At 36.9% G+C, this 20,196-nt stretch overlaps 1 protein-coding gene across 1 annotated transcript in view; it reads right to left on the bottom strand.

The window, feature by feature from the left end:
• Positions 1 to 3,618: 3,618 nt before the first annotated feature.
• UBR2 (ubiquitin protein ligase E3 component n-recognin 2) overlaps positions 3,619 to 20,196 on the bottom strand; it is a 55,599-nt gene continuing 39,021 nt past the window's right edge. The window contains 19 exon segments of the mRNA XM_036380003.2: positions 3,619 to 5,880; positions 6,665 to 6,766; positions 7,439 to 7,609; positions 7,874 to 7,951; positions 9,427 to 9,483; positions 9,730 to 9,838; positions 10,500 to 10,630; positions 11,425 to 11,515; positions 12,146 to 12,281; positions 12,789 to 12,856; positions 14,395 to 14,491; positions 14,913 to 14,968; positions 15,058 to 15,206; positions 16,015 to 16,031; positions 16,033 to 16,088; positions 16,323 to 16,420; positions 16,752 to 16,913; positions 18,465 to 18,558; positions 19,408 to 19,607. Of these exon segments, the coding sequence (XP_036235896.1) occupies positions 5,739 to 5,880; positions 6,665 to 6,766; positions 7,439 to 7,609; positions 7,874 to 7,951; positions 9,427 to 9,483; positions 9,730 to 9,838; positions 10,500 to 10,630; positions 11,425 to 11,515; positions 12,146 to 12,281; positions 12,789 to 12,856; positions 14,395 to 14,491; positions 14,913 to 14,968; positions 15,058 to 15,206; positions 16,015 to 16,031; positions 16,033 to 16,088; positions 16,323 to 16,420; positions 16,752 to 16,913; positions 18,465 to 18,558; positions 19,408 to 19,607 (2,014 nt within the window). The 3' untranslated portion in view covers positions 3,619 to 5,738.

The following is a 20,196-nucleotide window of genomic DNA, read 5'->3' as shown; positions in this document are numbered from 1 at the left end:
ACTGACAGCAATAAAGTGGGAAGATGCTGAGAAATGTGTTGTTTCCACCCAGCCCAGGAAGCCTGAGCTCCAAATGGCCGTGGTACAGCAGCAGACCTGTGCTTTGGCAATGTGAGGGAGAGTGTGTGCTGTGAGCAGTTCCTCTTCACATTATTATGTACCAGCCAAGGCACCCCAAACGGGAAAAGACAACAGGCAGCCTTACTTGAGATTTAGGACAGGTGAAGCAGGATACTGAGGCAAAACACAGCCCCACAGGTCCTGCTGAATCCCAAAGGATATAAAAGACATTTCCAAAAGCCATTGCTCCTGTCCTCTGTAGCACCTAGTCCTGGCCAGACTGCTTGGACACACACATCCCTTGGTGTGGGTGGTGTGTGGGGGTGGCTACAGTGAACTTCAACAAGAGAAATCACCATGCCCTTCCATTGTGTCTCAAGCTGAAGTGAGAGGATGTTTTAGTACTCAGCTTTCATAAATAAATACATCATAAATACTTAGCTACCTCTCGGGGCCAGCTGGTGACAAGGGGCACTGAGCAGCATCAAAACACTCCCGACATGAGCAGAGGGGTACAAGGCATGGCCAATGGGTGATAATCACAGGGCTCTGCTTTGTAAAGACCTGAACTATTTTACTGCAGCTTAAATTCCTCTATCAGCCTGTAACACATTTAACTAACGCACATTGACTACTATAGGTGACAAACAGTATTATCAACAAAACTAGCTCAATGCTGTTGCATAAAAGTCACACCTGAATTAGCCATTAGAGAGCTGATTCTCCCAGAACAGAACCAGGAATCACTATTTCTCCTGACCCTTAGCCTTGGAATAAAATGGAAAATTAAAGCTCTTCTTTCTCTTACTGGAAAAAGCTGCTTAACTGTCTGAAAAGCACACCTCTGTGGGACTTTCAGTCAGGCTTATGAGAGTTTTCTAGTGGATGAATTTCCAGAACCTGGTCTGAGGGAAAGCACTGACAGATGGAGAGCCTCAGCCAAGACTGGGACCCCCAAGTTCTTCCCTGTCCCTGACCCCACAGCTCAAACTTCCACAACAGCACAACCCCCAGACTCCATGGGCACTGTTGGCTGGCAGCAAGGAGAGGCAGGGAGGTTCCAGCTCCTCCTGGCCATGCCTCCAAGCTCCAGAGCTGCCTGTGGTGTGTGCTCTCCCTGCAGTCCCAGCAGCCAAGCAGGCAAGTTGTTTTGTACAGTTATCCCAGGCTTACATTGGTGCCCTTCCATCAGTCATTGCCAGTTCTCCAAACCAACAAATGACACTCCCACAGGGCAAAGCTCGCTCCTAACTTGAGTTTATCAGCAACTGGAGATGAGAGTGTGCTATGCATGCATCCATGTGGCTTCCATCAGTCACTAACAGAGGGACAGCTTTTGTTCCAGCAATAATTATGAACAAAGTTCTTCCTGAGAGATCATTCCTGCATTTGCATGAGCACAGCCCAAAAAGAAACACCAACTCTACTATAATTCCTCCACATTCAAATCCTAAGAGGAAAAAAAAAACAAACCAAGAAGAATTCATGGTAAGAGAGACATTTCCCAAAGGACAACTTGCCTGTAAGACTTCCCATGGCTGCTAAGCAACCTCTGTGTGCCTGTCCCTGAGGAGATGTGGAAGCCATTCCACACAGCCTGAACCAGCTACCCAGAGAAAGAAGAGCCAAACTGCAGCGTGTTAGCTGTGTGTGCACAGGGGTGGCTGGCAGGCTCCCTGGCTTGCACCACTTCCTTCAGCACCTGGAAGCAGTCCTGCAAAAGGCAAGCCTGGATAACAACTGAATCCAGTGTTGTTCCCGTAAAGTCTGCCACCTTCTCCATGCAGCATCAAGGATTCTGGGGCAATCAGCATTGTACAGAGCTGAGGAACTGAGCAGCTAATGGCAGAGAAGGAGATGCCTGCCTATGGAGGTTCCTTTAATGCCAGTTAAGATATGAAGAGCACCATTCCATTTCCCACTGTCATGCAGGACTGGCTCAACAAAAGCTAAGCTGATTCCAGTACAAAAATACTCAGACCCTAAGACCCACAGAACCCCACTAACATGAGCCCAGTATCTCTTGCTATTACCAGAGGTGCCTATTTTTACATATTCTGCTGCTGTAAAACACTTTCTCTGTACAGCAAATGTCTTACTTTAGAAGAACTTTCAATATGATTTCTGACATCCTCATAACCAATCTGGGGAGATGTAAACTAGGCAGACTGCAAGGTGGACAGAATCTTGGCTGGATTTTCAGGCTCAGAGGGTGGCACTGAACAGTTGGAAGCAAACCAGTTACAAGCAGAATTCTGCAGGGGCTGATATTCAAGCCCAAACTGTTTAACACTGTCATATTTGACTTCTATAGTCAATAATCTCAGCAGCAGAATGGAAATAGAGGGTCACCGCTTCCTGCTGGAGGCAATTCCTAGAAAGGAGCAGAGGAGAGTCCAGGGCAGAAGGGAGGCTGATTGAAAACTCAGTTGATCATGACACGATACTATTGTGAAGAGATTTGAGGTGCAATTCCCCTTGTACAATTTCATCTTCCAGAAAGGAAAACAGCTGGGATTTAATGCTGAAGGTGGGTTGAGCATCCAGTTTCTCCTCTACAAATTCAGGCCACAGAAAAAATTTTCATGATAGAACTTCTGAACTGAACACTGCCATTTAACAAAAAAAAAAAAAAAAACAAACACTTAAAATGAGATGCCAGGGCTCAAGCACGAGAGCTGGCCAGGGTTCACATTGAATGAAAAAGGACAGAAAAGGGTCTGTGCAGCTGCTCACCCCATGTCCACTGTCCCAGGAAAAGGAGTGAAGTACATAGTGAAGGAACACACTGAGCCCTTCAAGTCCAGGCTGCTCCCAGTGCTAATAAAGTGGGAAGGCATGAAATTTACTTGCTTAGTGATCACTACTAAAGACTGATTTGAGGGACATGGGGGGAAGCTGCAGAGAACCAGAGCAGAGCTGAAAATGGAAATAGTCTTGAGAATCCATGAGCACTTCATCTCAGCCAAATTCCTTGTAACAGCACATGAAGCGGTTGGAGAGCTGTGGCAGCACTGGCTCTTGGCAGCAGTCAGAAGGCATCAGGGGTTTGTTATCTTGGTTATAGACTTTCAGCAGAGTAAAAATGAGCCTCTTGTGGCAGACTGGGGGGAGTAAAAAGTGTTACCTTCTTGTATGAACAGAGTAAATAACATTACTGATGTGCGCCCTTTATAAAATGTAACTTACAATCCCTTAAAAAGATGATTAGACTTTTTGGTAGAGGTCAAGAAAGGTTTAGCTGACTGAAGCAAGTGACACTAATAATATAATCATCTTACACTTATAGCCAGGGAATTGCAGATGTTGCACATCCAGGTATTTCTGTCAGCTTGTGATTAACAAGGGGCACACTTGAAGGAGCAAGCTCAGCAAAATTCTAGAAACAACATTTAGAAAGTACTTATTGAACGTTGACATGAAAGGCTCATACTTTATGCCTTCAGCTTTGTTTTGTATTTTGTTATGACAGTTTTGTATCTGGGACTTTTTGTTGTTTTTTTTTTCCTTCCCCCCCACACATAATATATTCTAGATTGTACACATAATCCATAAATATTAACGTTATAGCCAATTTATTACAGATATTATTTCCCTGATACTGAAACAATGTTATATATAAATATTTCTACATTAATACAAACACATGCAAAACAAATCAGAAAACAGAAGTCTTGAGTAAAGAATGACCAAACTGCAAAAAAAATTATAAATTGTGTACTTTGCAAGTGTTTGTGGTTGCAGTATCCAACTCTGATCCCAGAGGAAAAACAAAAAATCCTTCTTGCTGTCAGTATTTTGGTTTGCACAGAGAAATCTGTCAGAATCATTGATTATCTTTTTAATATTATGATTACAGGAAAAGAGTTTTTCAATGCAGTTACACATTATTTGAAACCGTGGCACATAGCTTAAAAAGCAAAGGAATAGTAACATCATCAAAAAAGTGGGATTTCTAAGTACCATGCACAGAAAATTGTTGGTATGTCAGCCACCTTAAGAAGGGAAGGGCAAAGATAAAGCCTTAAATGCCATTTTCCCCTGCAACTTCTCCATGTTTCTTCCTAAAAAGTGACAGCAATCTTTTAATGACCCAATCTATGACAGGTAACAGAGACAAAAGCAGTCTGTACTGATGGTAAGAAAAAGAAATCCACATTGGCCAAGTTTCTTTATTTGATACTTCACATCTTCACTCAATACTATTACTGAATGTTTGAAAAACTGTCCTGTACACCATGAATATACAAAATTTATCTGAAGCATTAAATCTGTAAAAATAGGAACAATTCAGTCAGACCAAGTGTAACTGAAGACCTGGCAGACAGTGAAGGGAATTGTTTACCCGGGCTGAGACACAGTCAGAAATTAAGACTTAACTAAAAGAACCACAGACTATTAAGGTAACAGAACTATGTAAATTAAGATTTTACTAATTTGTCAGAAGATAGGAGAGGGAAAGGTAATGGATTTTATTTTAAATCAGTAAGCATAATGTGATTTTTAGAGACACCTTGGAGGTCTAATTACATACAACTAGAAAACTCACTGCCTTCAGGCACCCTCATATCAAGTGCAAATCTGCGCAGTTATAGAATATATTTATAAAATATACTATATGCAAACATCTTTACAGAGCTTTAAATCAAGCCAAAAAGTAAATATACTTGATGGGACAACAGGAAAAAAAATCAAAAATGTGGGCAGTGTGACTGTGGCCCTGCAAAGCCAGAGGAAACCACTCAGGTTATCTGCAACAAAAAGAAGATGAGATTTGCACCTTAAAAGTTGACTGTTAACAAAAATGAAGAAAATTATCTTCTGTGCTTCTGAAAATTAACATAAAATTAGCTTTCGTGACTTTTCCATATTATTGTTATCTTAAAATAACTTCTACAGCACAATGTCAATCCTTGAATACCAATAACCAATCACGTAATTGAAAGTGAAAGGGTTTCCCAGCTAAATTCAAATTAAAAACTACATAATTCTAAGGAGTGTAATGCTCTGGAAAAAGCTTTAAATTAAATTATTTTACTTGTAAAGCTAGTGTTAGGTTTTTTTAGTTAGAAAACAACTGGAAGCAAGAAAGCTGCAAGAGTACAAATGACAAAATCCTTTTTAGATACACCACGTGAAAGAGTGAATTATCCACTGATGCAGACAGAAACATCCATTTGCTACATTATTTGCTTCCTTACTTCATTCCATTGCATGTACACACAGCATAAGTATTAAAATGCAGAATAATAAATAAACTGGCTCAGATTACTAGCAAGGGGCAAAACACAATCCAGAATTGTGCTCTATCTAGTTTCTGTTTCAGCAGTCTTTTTCTCTTCAGTTCAAGTGAAAAATCATAGTCAGACTTCCAAAAAGAGTCGTTCTTTTTTTTATCAGAAACTTAAGTTCATTTGCCCAGGTTCATAACCCAAGACATTTCTGTGAAGGAAGCACAGTGCAAATTATAGGACTAATAAAATTTGCTTACATAGAAAGAAGTTTACTTGATTAATGTTAATTGGTATCTTTATGAAATACATTGTAAAACAAGGATTAAATAACAGGACTGAGTTTGTTGGGGGTTCTTTCCTTAGACTTTTTTCGTCATCTCTCCTTTGAAAAGCTTACTGAGTTACAAAAATCTTAATAAAGTTCCAGTCTTCAGCAGATAATCATTATAAATGCTGCCAGTCAATGCCAACTAGAGTTTGATTTGCTTCTTGTGCATGTCCAATTTCCTCTGTAATACTGTGCTGCTGCCAGAGTTTTTGAATCTTTTTAAATCGTTCTTTGCACAGATGTAAGGGATTCCCACGTCTGAAAAGGAGATAACACTTATCAGGAATGAAAAAACAGTGCAACTAAGCACAAACACTCATGTGTGACATACTAAGTATTAAATAACCCCATAAAATACTACAACATTTAGATAACCCTTGAACATTATTCTGTTATCAGAGCAAATCAATAGGTATTTGGATGAGTAACCTGCAGTGCTACCTTGTCTGGTGCCCCTTCCTTACAGCTCAACAGTTCCCTCCAGCCTCTGGGAACCTCAAATCCAGCCCACAGAACTCCAAATGCAGGGTTTTAGCAACCTCTCTGGGTCGAACCAGTTCATATTCTCTGATTTTGGCCCGTTTCAGAAATAGCAAGCATTGACAATATCAAGTCCCTAAATTATCCTCATCCAGGAAGCAGAGATACGAGTTAAGACAAAGAACTACCACACTGAATAAAAAACACCCATAATACTTCCACTTGGTATTAAATTAACACAGGTTATAAAAACAAATGCATGAGACACAAATGACATTTTCAGCCTTAGTTTCTAGTCAACTTCACAGATGCTAGAAAGATTTAACTTTAAGCAGTTTTCAGGACAACTGTTTTTAATTTGGGGAAGATCATGCATGAAATATTTTTGACCTAAACCCACGTATTAACATTAAAACATCTGAAGGTACTAGATGCAGCAGCAATGTAAAAAAAATGTTACCCAAATAATTAAAATAAAAAAATAACAAAAAAGTTATTTTTCCTAATTATAGATACTTCTATAATTCCTGTCTTTAAAAGACACAGTTTTTAAAATATTTACCTGAGTCCCTGGTCTGTCTCTCCATAGTCATCAAGATAAGGAGGAGGATAAAAACAGCCCTTTGTTTTCCCAGCTAAAAATAGCACCTGACATTCTCGTACTCTGGAGAGAAACAGAGAGAAGATTTTTAGGTATTGATTTTTAGGTGAATAGTGTCTCATACTTTCATAGACACTGCTTTTCCAGTTCTCACCTACTTTCATTCTGTACAATCTGCATGTACAGATTTTTAAATGCACTATTTTCTAAAACTACATCTCTCATTCTCTTCCTGCTATAACTCCTCAGTAGCAGTTAAAACAATGTTGTTTCATGTCTTAATATTTGCAGGCTGTGTAAAATACTCAAGAGAACCATACGAAAATAAAACAATTTTGCTTCTCATTAATCTTTGCCAAAGTGAAAACAGACATTATCTAACTTTTCCCTATTTGCAGGAAGACAACTAAAATGAATTTTTATGTTTTTACCAGCTACAGCAGCAACAAAATGAAAGTATTTACCTTCATCATTTTGTAATACTTGAGTAGAAATAAATGCACAGGCAAAACAAATTCCCTTGAAAATGAAATTTGAACTTTCTTTGAAATTTTATCTTCAAAGAAGCAACCTCTGAACCTTACACCAAAGCCCAGGAGATGAATACACTTCAGTTTTTAGGCAACCCTGTTGTTAACAAAACACTGCCTGCCATCACATGTATAGAACTATTAATTTAGTGACTATACACACCCTCCAACCCAGCAATGAGAGGGGAGGTGTTCAGCTCCTTACCTAAGGAATATGCCCACTCCAGAACCACAGGTGTACGTATGTGCAGTACAGGCTCCAACATCTTCCCCTTCAAGTTCAGTCTGACAGCAGTAACTCTGAGAACACAGCATGGTCCCACACACAAGGCACAATGTTGGGGCTCTGCTTTTGTCACCACCTGATTTCGGACACCTTTTGTTAGGAAAAAAAGAAAGAAAAAGAAACCCACTGTATGTGTAAACTCTAGATAGTAAAAAGATTCAGAACTACTTTTGACCATTTATGCAGTTAACAGCTAAAATTTCCATTTCCGTGTTTAACTGAAATACAGGGTACTTTGGCTGATAAATGCTATGTGCCCTTTATGATTCCATTGACAACTTTCAGGTTAAAGGCTTCCCAGCTGATGAAAGGAGCAGCAGACTTTGGGGTGCTCTGTAATTGCACACAACTTACGAGAAATTGGATGCTTGGTTAATGAGGCAGCTGTAGTCGTCCGGAAGGTCTATTAATTTGTTGGATTCTCTTGCATAGCTAGAATAAAGCAATCAAATCAGCACTCATATTTCAATGAATAATACACAAGTGGCTTCAAACTCATCCATGTTTTCCTGACTAATCTAAACAGCATCTGTGAATAATTAATTTTTTTAAGTTTCCCTCTTTTCTGCCATTCTTTGAGTAAAATGGTACCACATAAAAAGATGAACACACAAGATCTCTCAAATAAACCTCCTCCCATTTTCTTAGTCTTATATTTTATCAATCTGAGAAAATGCAGAGGTGGAAAATACATGTCATTTGTATACTTTTAGCAAACCTAATTATGAGGTCACTACAGATTTAAAGAAATATTTTTTCTCTCCTGTATAAGTCTGTTTGTATTTTCTTTTTGTCACTGACATTGAAAATAGTCTGACTTTCAAGTTGTATCCTGAAGAGAATGAAATATGCATGCCATGTAAAGGACCTATTTAATATCAAACACTTAATATATTTAAAAGTAACTTAAATACTTAATATATTTAAAAGTAACAGATACTATACACAAAATTCTAATAATCTTCAATTTTAGAAATAATACAAATTAGACTGTGAAATGCAAACAGAAGTTTGTAACAGAAGCAATGTACATGAGCATGCTGAGAGGAAAAAGAAACCATCACTGTCAAGTTAGACATAAGCTTGGGAAGAGCAAGTAAGAATCAGCAAAAGGAACACATAGAAAAGATCCCAACAATCACATGTGGCAGGAAATCAATTACACAATCAAAATACTCTTACTGTGTAAGAAATTCTGTTAAATGGTCTGGTATTTCACAGATTGAGTGTTTAATTTTTATTTTTATCACAACCTTATTGTATGCATAATGTTAAAAGATTGCCTTTATGTATTTAGCACAGGAGATTAAAAAGCAGGGATATGTTTTTAATGACAGCACTGTGAACTTCACATTCATTTCTAATTATTAGGATAATTGTTAACCACTATTTTTACCCAGCCTTCAGAAAGAACAACACCCTAAATGCTTTTCTACACCCACTAAATATTAAATGCATTCTGAATTCAAAGTAATTGTGCAGCAAGAACAAATGTATGAAAAGCTGATTTTCTTTTCAGCAATTGACTCAGTGTTAGCTTTACTGAAGGAATTGGATTCTTTAAAAAGACAATTTAAAAAGCTCTTCAATGCCTGGTGTATTTAAAGAAAGGTTATACACATCCTTTAGCAACATCATATTTTTTTGCATCAGAAGGTACAAAGTAATAGGAAACATGAGATGAAATTTTATGACGGCACATCAGTCTAAATAAAACCCCAATATTAAACTTCACCTTTAAAATCTACTCATTTAAGCAGTATTTCCTTTTCTTACAATATTAAAAAAATCACTTCTTCCCTAATATCTTTATCATTCAACAAAGCAGAACAGATATGATGTTATTATAAACACCCATTAGAAAAAGTTTTTTGAGAATGCTGCAACATTAAAGTTTTTATGCTTACCTGATAGCATGTCTCTTGCCTTCCAGGTATCTTTTTATTTCATTGTTATTGCACCAACTACAAGGAAAAAAAAATTGGCTTTTAACTTCAATAGATGATAGAAATAGAAATGAGCAAAAAATCCAAAGTACATCTATTAAAAAACCACTACAACCAAAATGGTTTCTCTCAAAACACTTCCTTCATAAACACTGATCAAAATCTGTGATTCACTTCCATAGGTATTCCTGGGAGAATATTTACACTACTATAGTGTGCAAGATTCCTTATTATATTAAAACGAAGCACAAAACCACAACTTACCTTTCTATTAACGTGTTCAGAATCTCACTGTTTTCTTGAAAAAGGCAAGTGAGGTTGTTTGGCAAGGAAAGATAGCTACATAAGTGTTCAAACTGGTTTGCTCCGTTTACTGAAAAACAAAAAAGGTGTCATTCTCATAACTTCATTTTTAAATGGTTCTGATGATCACCTTCAGGTTCACATTCTGTCCCTACATATGCCATATGTGGAGGACAGTAAAGAATGTTACCAACATCGATTATCTGGGGTGTAACAGTGAATTTACAGAGATATAATAGTATATAATGGATACAATAGTCCATGGTTTGGATTGGAGGGCACTCTAAAGACAATCTCATTCCAACCCTCCTGCCATGGGCAGGGACACCTTCCACTAGACCAGGCTGCTCAAAGTTCCATCCTACCTGGCCTTAATATTAATTATTAGCAGATGCTGATTGAATGAAATCAATGCAAGCAAAAGCAGGTCTCATTTGAAAACAACAATCCATAGGAGCTTTGAAACAATCAAAATTTCATTATTAAGAAGAAGGGAATCAATCTCTATTTTAAGCAATCTAGAATGGCATTTACCTCTATATTAAAAATACATTTTAAAAACAACCAAATTCTTTTTTTTTGCCTTTTTCATTATGCCGACATGATGCTGCACTGGTAACAAGCCCACATCCATTCAATCAGCTTCTTCAGACAAGTGAGTTTAAATGTAATTTATTTTGACCATTAATGTTTATGTCTTGAAAACTAATTTAGTACAAAGCAGACAATACCTTGAATTTCTGAGGGTGCTGGGACTCCATTTAAGTAATGAAAAAACAAAGCAGAACATCTCAGGAAAGGCATGATTCCAGCTTTTAAATTCCTCCACAGGTGCCAGCCTGAGGAAATTTCTTTCAAGGCACTTAAGAGAATAAAAGAAAAAAAGTTTGCTTTTATTTAATATTTTCAGTTTGAGAGCTATATTTAGTAAGTCAGTAGTCACACTGCATACTAAATTACTGACTTCAACTGAAACAATCACTATGCCAAGTGCTTATTTCAAAGCAATCTCCAAGAAAAACAACAAACCAGAGATTCATAAAAATGTAACCAACTGAGACAGTAATTTAAGGAGAATTCTGCATAAACATTTCAGATCACAGAATGGTTTTGATTGGAAGGGACTTTACAGACCATCTCATTCCAATCCCCTTGCCTTGGGCAGGGACACCTTCCACTAGACCAGGCTGCTCAAAGCCCCATCCTACCTAGCCTTGAACACTGCCAGGGATAGGGCATAAACAACTTCTCTGGGCAACCTGTGCCAGTGCTTCACCACCCTCACAGGAAACAACTTCTTCCTAATTCCTAAATAAAGTTCTTCCTAATACCTAAAACCTACTCCCTTTCCATTCAAAGCCATTCCCATCCTAACTGTACTCAGACACTGCCAATTCCAGATTCTGCAAACTGACTAATAAAATTATTTCCAAGCACAATCTTCATGAGCAGGTACCTTCCTGATCAGAGATGAATTTACAGGAATAGTTACTTAAGTAAATCTAGAAGTGCTGGATTAGAAACAAGATGTAAGAGTTCCCAAGTTAAAAGTATCACCTTTGACAGCACTAGTATATAGAATTCAGTCAGTAGTTAATGTTCAGTTCAGGAGGGAGAAAAATAACATAAAATTTTAGCAAAAGATCATGGTTTTACCTTCCTGTACACTGGCAAAGAAATTTATACAGTGTAAGTACAGCTACTTCCTCTTCACTGTTAGTGTTTTCTTGGTCCATGCCATTCTCTTCTGAAGAAGAAATAAATAATTAACAAATTGTTTCATATATAAATGTTTACAGAACAAAAATATATTTTTTCAAGTTCTGATAAAAATGCCCAAACTAAGTGAAGTATTCCACTGAGATAGAAAACTGGACAGCAGTTTTCTGCTGCACATCTTATGTGGTAAGTTGTGCTATTGTCAGCTCCAGTGAGCTGCTGGTTCAGCTGCTCAGTTGGTTGGGTTTCTTGACATACTTGCTTGGAGTTCTTTGCTTTTGGAAAACTTACACCTTATCCAGCTCCTCTTGCCAGGAGATACATCGATTCCTTACTGCACTAACTGCAACTCATTCATCAGCCAGTGCCTAAGCCAAGGCTGCAATAAACTCTTCCAAGTACTGCTACAGTAGCTGGAAAGCCAGGATTCATGACTAGCTATGCTCCAAGAAACTCCTGGAGTAGAGTAATAAAGACAACGCGACTGAACTTTGACTCAGAGTACAATTTATCCGTACTCTTTGTGGGCTCAAAGACAGCACCAACAATCCTATTTTGTAACTGTAAAGTGCACACATTTACCAGCAGCACCATAGCTTTTTCCTAAGTAAAGACTGGAGGAATTGTTTCAATAGAAGTTGAGACAAAGTAGCATTACCTGTTGATGAGGTAAGTAAAATTTGTACTATGTGTGCCATAGTGACTAGATGAAACAGGTGAAGATCTCCAGTGCCAAGACTAACCCCTGAAAAATCCTGACAATGTATGGCAGGGAAAGAGAGCACCAAGCTTACCTGTGAAAGAAAACAAGAAAGTTGGTACATTCCTTCTCCTTTTGAATCTTCTCTGCCCATGCTACAGCTACACCCCTTGGAGGCAGCATACTACATAAGGCTAATTTTTAAGCTAAGTACACAGACATTATTTAAGAGAACAACAATTATCTATCAGGAGAGTTTTGAGTCTGTTTGTTTTTTGGGTTTATTGTTTTGTTTGGGGAGGGGGGTTGGTTTTCATGTATTTTGGGGTTTTTAACAGACAATGAGTATGCATTCTGTCTCATCTTACCCCTTATTTATAGAAAATAATACTTTTATTCAATACCTTTAATTTAATACTTTTATTAAGAATACTTTCATTAAATTTAAAAAGTCTTCAAAGTGTATTAAGTAGTGAAAAAGTACTAAAAACCTGAACATTTTGAAAGGCTCCTAACCCAGAGTAAAGACAAAGTTTTCAGTAGTTTTTATGTAGTGCTTACTGGATCAAAACATTATTAATATATATTAAGAAATACTTACCAATAAATGAAACATGTCAATATCAAGTATGCAAGGAAGATTCCCATTTTTTTCATTAGGCACCAGTGCTAAGTATTTTGGAGAGAAAAAAAACGTTAATTCAACATTTATACATAAAAATATTTTAGTCTACTTCAGTTAAAAATGAGAGCCATCTCCTTCATTTACATGCTTAAAGAACTTAAAATACAAATGTACCTGTTTTTTCCAGAGTCAATTCAAGAACTGCTCAACATTATTGGAAAAGAGTCTTGCCTACTTTATTGTATTAAAATAAAACCATAGTGACTAAACAGGAACACTGATGGTTGTCTCTTGGACAGCTGCTCAAATAAAACTTCTGCAATTTGCTTAGCTTCACAAGACTGCCTGAATGCGCCTCACATAAATCATTTGCCTTACTAACTCAAAAATTCATTGCTACAGTCTCTTGAATTCATCACTTTGTCTCCAATTAAGGTAGGGCTAGGTGTTGGTCTCTACATCTCTGTAGTATTTACAGTAACCACAAAGTGTTAAGCAAAGCACTCCAGCTGACAAGAGAAATTCAGACACTTAATGAATTCTGAGCACCTTCATTTAAAAGCAAACAGAAATTCAGTGTTTTGAAAAATGCTACAAGATATTTTAAGTAACAATCAAGGAACAGTTGCTTACTTCTTTACTCCAAGCAGTAAAATCTGATTTGTAATAAAGCTGCAGCTCTAGGTATATTTTACAATACAGCTATAAGTATTCAGCTGCCAAGTTTAAAAACACCACTAGATTAAAAAATAGTCTCATCATGACAACTTAAAAATACTTCAGCTGAAGACTGCTGCCTTGCTGGCCAAAAAAACTGAGAGTTGAAGACATGTGACAGTTGGAAGCTATTTCTATTAGCAAACATTTCACCACGACTCAGATTTCAAATGCTTTCCATTTTGTCAGCATATAGCCACAGAACTCAACCCAAAAGTATGAAAAATTCTGTATCAAAAACATGACCAAAGCAAGGAACTTTCAAAACCAAACTTATTTTCAATAAGTCATCTTTATGTATTGTTTACAGAATACAGACAGATCAAAGGCTCATAATTTTCATTATCCCTAGCCTGAAAAAATAAAATAGCAGAAACTTTTCCTTCATAAAAACAAAAGCAGTACAGTTGCTTCTGTCAGTTGGAAGGAAGGAGAGTTTTGAGGAAATATTGATTCAAGTTTCCAAGAAAACCCAAACACTTACTACTTACGTAGTAAGTCCTGTCTTATCAGAGATCCTACTTTTCAAAGAGAGAGAAGTTTGCAGATGTATTACAGACTTCTGCAAATATCCTTTCCACACTATATTAATCTTAATTTCTTCATGTTTAAAGCTCCAGTGGATTATTTTTGTGAAGGACCACATTTCCTTCTCGTTTACTCTAGGTATCTTTCTCTAATGAAGAATCAAGAGTGCTCCTTCATAGCAAAATATCCATGCTTCTCTTGGAGCTGCCGTCCCAAAGAATGTCTTCTTTCTTGACACAACACATATAGGTAAAAATACCAGCTCAGTACTAACAGTCATTCTGAAAGTACTCATATATATCTTCACAAAAAACCCAGCATAAGGTGTCAAACTTACATGCTAATAGAGTACAAAAGTGACCCTGTACTGCTGAAAGAGATGAAACTGTCCAGTGAGCTGCTGCAAATCTCGTTAATGACGTAAGGCAGTCATCCTGTAAAAACAAAGAAAAAGAGACACTGCCACAGTTAATGAAGTTCCTCAACATGAAAAGGTCTTCTGACTTAACAGCATTTTTCTCAGGCCTCTCAACTGCAGTTTATGGGGGCAGTGTGATTGTGTAAGTATATGACAGATACTTATGTTTATGCAAATATGCAAGTTCCTTTTGGCATTCTTATTTTGACTGTTGCCACGAGAAACTGCAGCTTTAATAAATTATGTGTTTATAGGAAAAAAATGTAACAGTTTTGCTAGATGTGATTAATGATCAGATACAGATCAACTAAACAATAGGGTCTAACAAATAAAACTATCCAATAACCATAACTTAAAATGTAGACATTCCTCACCAATGAAGCAGAAGTCCCTCTTTTTTCCACCAATTCAGAAAGGAATTGCTATTTGTTCCTTACCTGTCGACAAGGTAAATGACCAAATAATGGCTTATCTTCATCAGCTAAAATTCGTTCTGGAAAAGAAACCAACAAAATTCATTGTTGTGAGTTTAACCAAATTCTGAAAATCTCCTATAAAAGAGACAAATGAACAGATCAGTACCTATAGTCTGTATTGTGTAAGCACAGCTGCCCCAGCACATGATAGGTACACGTGGGTCTTCCTCATTTGGATGAACCTTCAAGCCTACTTTGTAAGTTGCCGTACCAAAAGTTGTCAGCATCTCTTTTATGCTCTCAGAATAAGGATTCCTGAAACAAAGAAAAGAATATTACCGATTCATTCTTTCCTCCACTGGCAGCACAGTACCTCTAATGATAAGCATTCACCCCACAGATGAACAACTGGAGTTTTAAAATTTAAGCAACAACTCCAATATCCTTCTTTGGATCTGGTATTCTGCAACCTCATTTTTTTGTGACAGATCCCCAATTATTCTTTGATTTTTTTTTTTTGGAACCAATCTCATTTTTAGTGTTAAGAATATATAGTCTTCAAAGACAATAAAGTCAAGGCTAAATTACAAGAAATGTGTGACTGAAAGCTAAACCTCTCATCAGCTGGGACAAGAGTCTTGCATTTTGCGTGTAGCTGTCAGACCACGGTGTGCACCACGTAACAAGTTTTGTTGCTTTCTCTTGAAGTGAAGAGAATGTGAAACCAAATACAAATACACCTTTACAGATTAAATTACATATTAATATTCTCTCCATTTCATAATCTTCTCCTTCATGTTTCAAATGTTCTGCTGGCTATAATGATGAATTCTTCATCCAGCTACAAGTAGTACAAAACTTTATCTTCATGCTGTAATTTATATAACTGCAACACGTTTCTGCACAATGACTTTGCACATTCACGTCTGAAATTCTACTGAATTATTTAGGACTTCTGGGATGGACTTCAATGTCATCATAATAATATTAACCTTTCTACTTAAAGCAAAATTCATATATTTGCCATAACTATTGAGACCTTCTAGCACAGAAGTTATGTTCTATTTTGACGTTATGATTTCACGATGAATTTTTAATTATTTGTTCATATGTAAATACATACTTCAGTTTGAAATCAGGGTCTAAATCCTTCAGGTAATTGTAGCTGATCCATTTTTTCTGAATGACCAGAATGGCCTGTACAAACAAAAAGTAATAAATCACTGATTATTCACCTATATGTAATTTCTACATTATAGAAAAGTGCAGAAGCAGAATCTGAAATTCCATCACCAGAAACAAATCCCAAGCTGTTCTTGCCACTTCTGCCATCATCCCTCTACTCCACTGTGGCAGAACCAAAGTGCTTGGTCTCTTCTATGAATTTTATAACATTTTCACATACAAATATACAGATTTTTTCAGACTTACTTGCACAGTCTTCATTTTGAAGTAAATGCAGGGCTTTTACTTGCTGGGATACTGTTCTGATCCACTGAGTTAGGTTTGGTTGGCTTGAAAAGTCTAACCTGTCAAAAAATATCCCAAAAAACTGTTAAAACAATCTGTAAGACAGAATTAGTATTTCATAGGCATTCCAACATCATTCATCTGTTTCTCAATGGGCTTTTTTTCCCTGCTGCCCATACATTTTTCTACGTTCAGTTCTTTTTCTGCAGGTCCTACGCTTTCCTAATATACAATAACAAAGTAAAATCCAAAAACTAAAACAGTAAGGCTATCCACTTGAGTTTATCAGAACAGAAGACAACAAACATTCAGGAAGGTGCTCTGGGGTGTAGCTGGTTTGGCATCTTGTTTTTTTTACATTTATTGAGGACATTTAAAAACCAAACTGACCTGTTAAACAAAACTCTTGGTGGAGGAAGCAGAGGAATAACAGTGTTGCTTAAGCATTCACAAAGTGGGCAAAGGAATTCACCATTTTCTACATCATAACTTGTGTGTACTCGTAATCTTTGTTGTCTTCGTTGCTCTTTTGCTTGAACTGCATCAAAATACCTTTAGAAAAGAGAAGACATTATTGGCAAATTATTATTACTTGAACATAGAAATTAAAAAATTCTCAGGAAGACACAGTTTTGCCTTTCCTGAAATATAGGTAAGATTATTATCAGAAGGAAAAATCTCTGCCCTCTGACTGATAAAGCATTAGTGCTTTTGGCTGCCAAAATCTACCAAAGTGCTGAAGTTGACTGGGCTGTTAAAATCATGATTAAGTCTGAACTGTACATTTAGGAAAAAAGCGGATGAGGCAGAGAGAAGTTGAAGTATTAAAAAAAACCAAACCAAACCAAACCAAACTAATAAACAAAAAACCCCAAACAAAACAAAACACCCCAAGCAAACAAAGACCCCCCCCCCAAAAAAACCCAAAAAAACCCAACACTAAGAAATAAACAAACAAAACCAAACAAACCCACGCCCCAAACCAAATCAAAAAACCCAACTCATTTTTACATAATTTTTTTAGGAAGATGCCATGAGCATTATCCTTGGGTGTTTTCTATTGCAGGCCACAACCAAAACAGCAGTAGCTAAAAAAACTGTTGGCTGTAGCCTCTATGAAAAAGGAACTGAATTCACTGGGTTGCTAAATGTAACTGCTATTCCAGAGGCCTCTGATGTGGTTTAAAGCATGCCCAGAGATGACCCCAAAATGATGTGAATACAGGCACCTAAGGGCATTTCCAGGAGATTATGGTAACCACAAAGGACTGTACACGAGCTACACAAGAAGATTAAAAACCTATCTTCAGTGAGCAATGACATCAAAGACCACAAATGAAACCTGTGTGTGGTAATAGCCACAGAATCTCTGGGAGCTCCTAACACTCTTCATACACAAGGCAGAATCTGAAATTAGGCACTTCAGAAGCCATGCCAAGGAGCGAACCAAGGGCCTAATCAAAGTCAGAAGCATGAATGGTTCAAATTTGTCACATGGCATTAGCACCACGCAGCACTAAGCATGTTAATATGCCTCCAAAAATCAAAGAATAAAAAATAAGTGCAAAAGGCTTTATTAAAATGCTAGGAAACAAAGGATAAAATTGAGCTTATGCTGAAGATGAACTTGAACTAGTTCAAGTTCACCAATGTTTCTACTTCAAATTAAATCTGTTGGAGGAATTAAGAGTGCAAGGGATGCACTGTCATTTAAAACCTCAGTAGAGAGCAGAAGAAACAGCAAAAGCATTCTAGCAGTCTAGCAGTGAATTGCAAAAAAACCCAAAAAAATATGAGCTCCAGGTATATATGCACCACAGGGAATTATGCATCAGGATAAACAAGGAAAGGCAATGAAAGCTGCCATGCATGGCTTTGGACTCTTCTTTACCAAGATAACAGTAAATTAAAATTATTTTGAGTATGTTTACAGCATTTGGTTTCTACTCCTTTTTATCCAACAGAAAGCTGTTTTAATCACTTCCTGAAATTCCTTTTTAAGTTTACTACATGGTAGGAATTTTGCCATTAAAATTCGTGCCATGAGGCAAACTGATAACATAACATGTTATTTGAACTGAAAACTTAAATATAGCCTTTTACCTTTGCCAACAATGAGCATGCATAATATGTCCACAGCTACCCGTGTGTGTTCCACAGGACAGATCTGGGTGCATGAATAAGGGGTCATACTTTTCTGTATTTAAAAGGAAAAAAAACAACTTTGAAATAAACATTTATCATAAAACTTGATGGCAGATTAATGTGGCCACCTTTGCATTACTATTTATCACACAAGTGTAGTTCATTTGAATAAGCATAAAACACATTACTAATCCATAACAGTTTAAACTGTTTAAATTATTTAAAAGTATCACTTTACTTTGGTTTGGGTGTATGTACTCTACTTAAGTGCTTCAAACCAAGCTTTCAGAGGTGTTGGGCCCTGGTAAAAGTCCCCAAGATCAACCTGCAGCGTTGGTGGTTCAGCACCATTAAACAATGAGTTCAAGGACACTGATCTTCAGAGATCAGTGATTCAGTGCAAAGATTTCTACCTGTTTACACATACAGAACCTAGAGAAACCTTTGTAACAATGCCCTTGGGTCACCAACCTGTTTCACAAAGTACCTAAATCCAAGATTTTTTTATTATCACTAAGAGGCATTTCAGATGATATAACTGAGAGGAAGAAAATGTACATATTCTGCTTTTAAAGCACTGCATTAACACCTCCTCTCTCTGATGTTACAGATATGGCTTAAGAACAAACACTTCTGATTTTCAGGGTTCTTTCAACAGTTATAAATAATTTGTCACAAATGAATGGCAAAACATTGAGCTCATGCCTCACAGTGATTTACATTATTCAGCACACACATTTCTACCTCACCAAAAATATGGGAGTTTTGCCACTGATTACAATGAAGCCATTCAGAAACAGTTAATTAAGAAGACTATGTCACTGTCTCAGATGAAAAAATGTTGTTGTCACAGTAACCCAAATACTCTTTAATATTTAAAATAACCATGAACAGTACTTACCAGGGTCTGGAGTACTTTTGTTTCTATTTTTAGACAACACAGTTGATCGCTGAATAAATGCTGCCAAGACCATAGCCCTGCTGTCCACTTTAACTTCTTGCTCTTCCTGGCACAATATACACATAACAACCTGTCTGGGTTCAGCTACTCTGGTTTGCTCTGGACCCAAGGCTGTGAGTTTTGCATCTGAAATTACAGGGCTAGAATATTTAAAGAATATTAGTGAGCAAATTATTTGAAAAACATTATAATTCAGATCATGACTTATGTGTGCTTAGTGATTTTCTTAAATTTATGATAAATGCTCCCTGACAAAAATTAGCTTTGGCATTTATATAACAATTTCTGTGTGCCCAGAAGTAGCATATATTTTCCAGAAAAAAATTCATAACCCTCCCAATAGCATAACCCACTCCAGTTTAACACAGAAACTGAATCTGCAGCCCTCCATCATCACCATCCCTTAAGTGTCTGATATGAATTTTGAAAACACTCTCCACTTCCCCACAAAATCATTAGGATTCTCTAATTCATATTTCCAACTACCAAACAGATTTTCTTCCAGATCTTCAACAGACACATAATCAACTATTTCCAATTTACTATGCTTAATAGCATAGTCTCTTCAGCATTATTAATAATTTACTGGGTGATTTTGTACAAAAAGCTATTTGCCTGTTTATGTTTATATTTATCCCACAATTCTGACAGAGAAGGGGAGGGAAGCGTTCCACTTACTGCTGTTTTTTTGTCTCAGAAACTAACAAATATTTTTCCATCAAGATCAAA

Source organism: Molothrus ater, chromosome 3, assembly GCF_012460135.2.
Source record: "Molothrus ater isolate BHLD 08-10-18 breed brown headed cowbird chromosome 3, BPBGC_Mater_1.1, whole genome shotgun sequence".
Taxonomy (NCBI): Eukaryota; Metazoa; Chordata; class Aves; order Passeriformes; family Icteridae; genus Molothrus; species Molothrus ater.
Note: the sequence above shows the minus strand (reverse complement) of the source record. Positions and strands in the feature narration are given on the sequence as shown.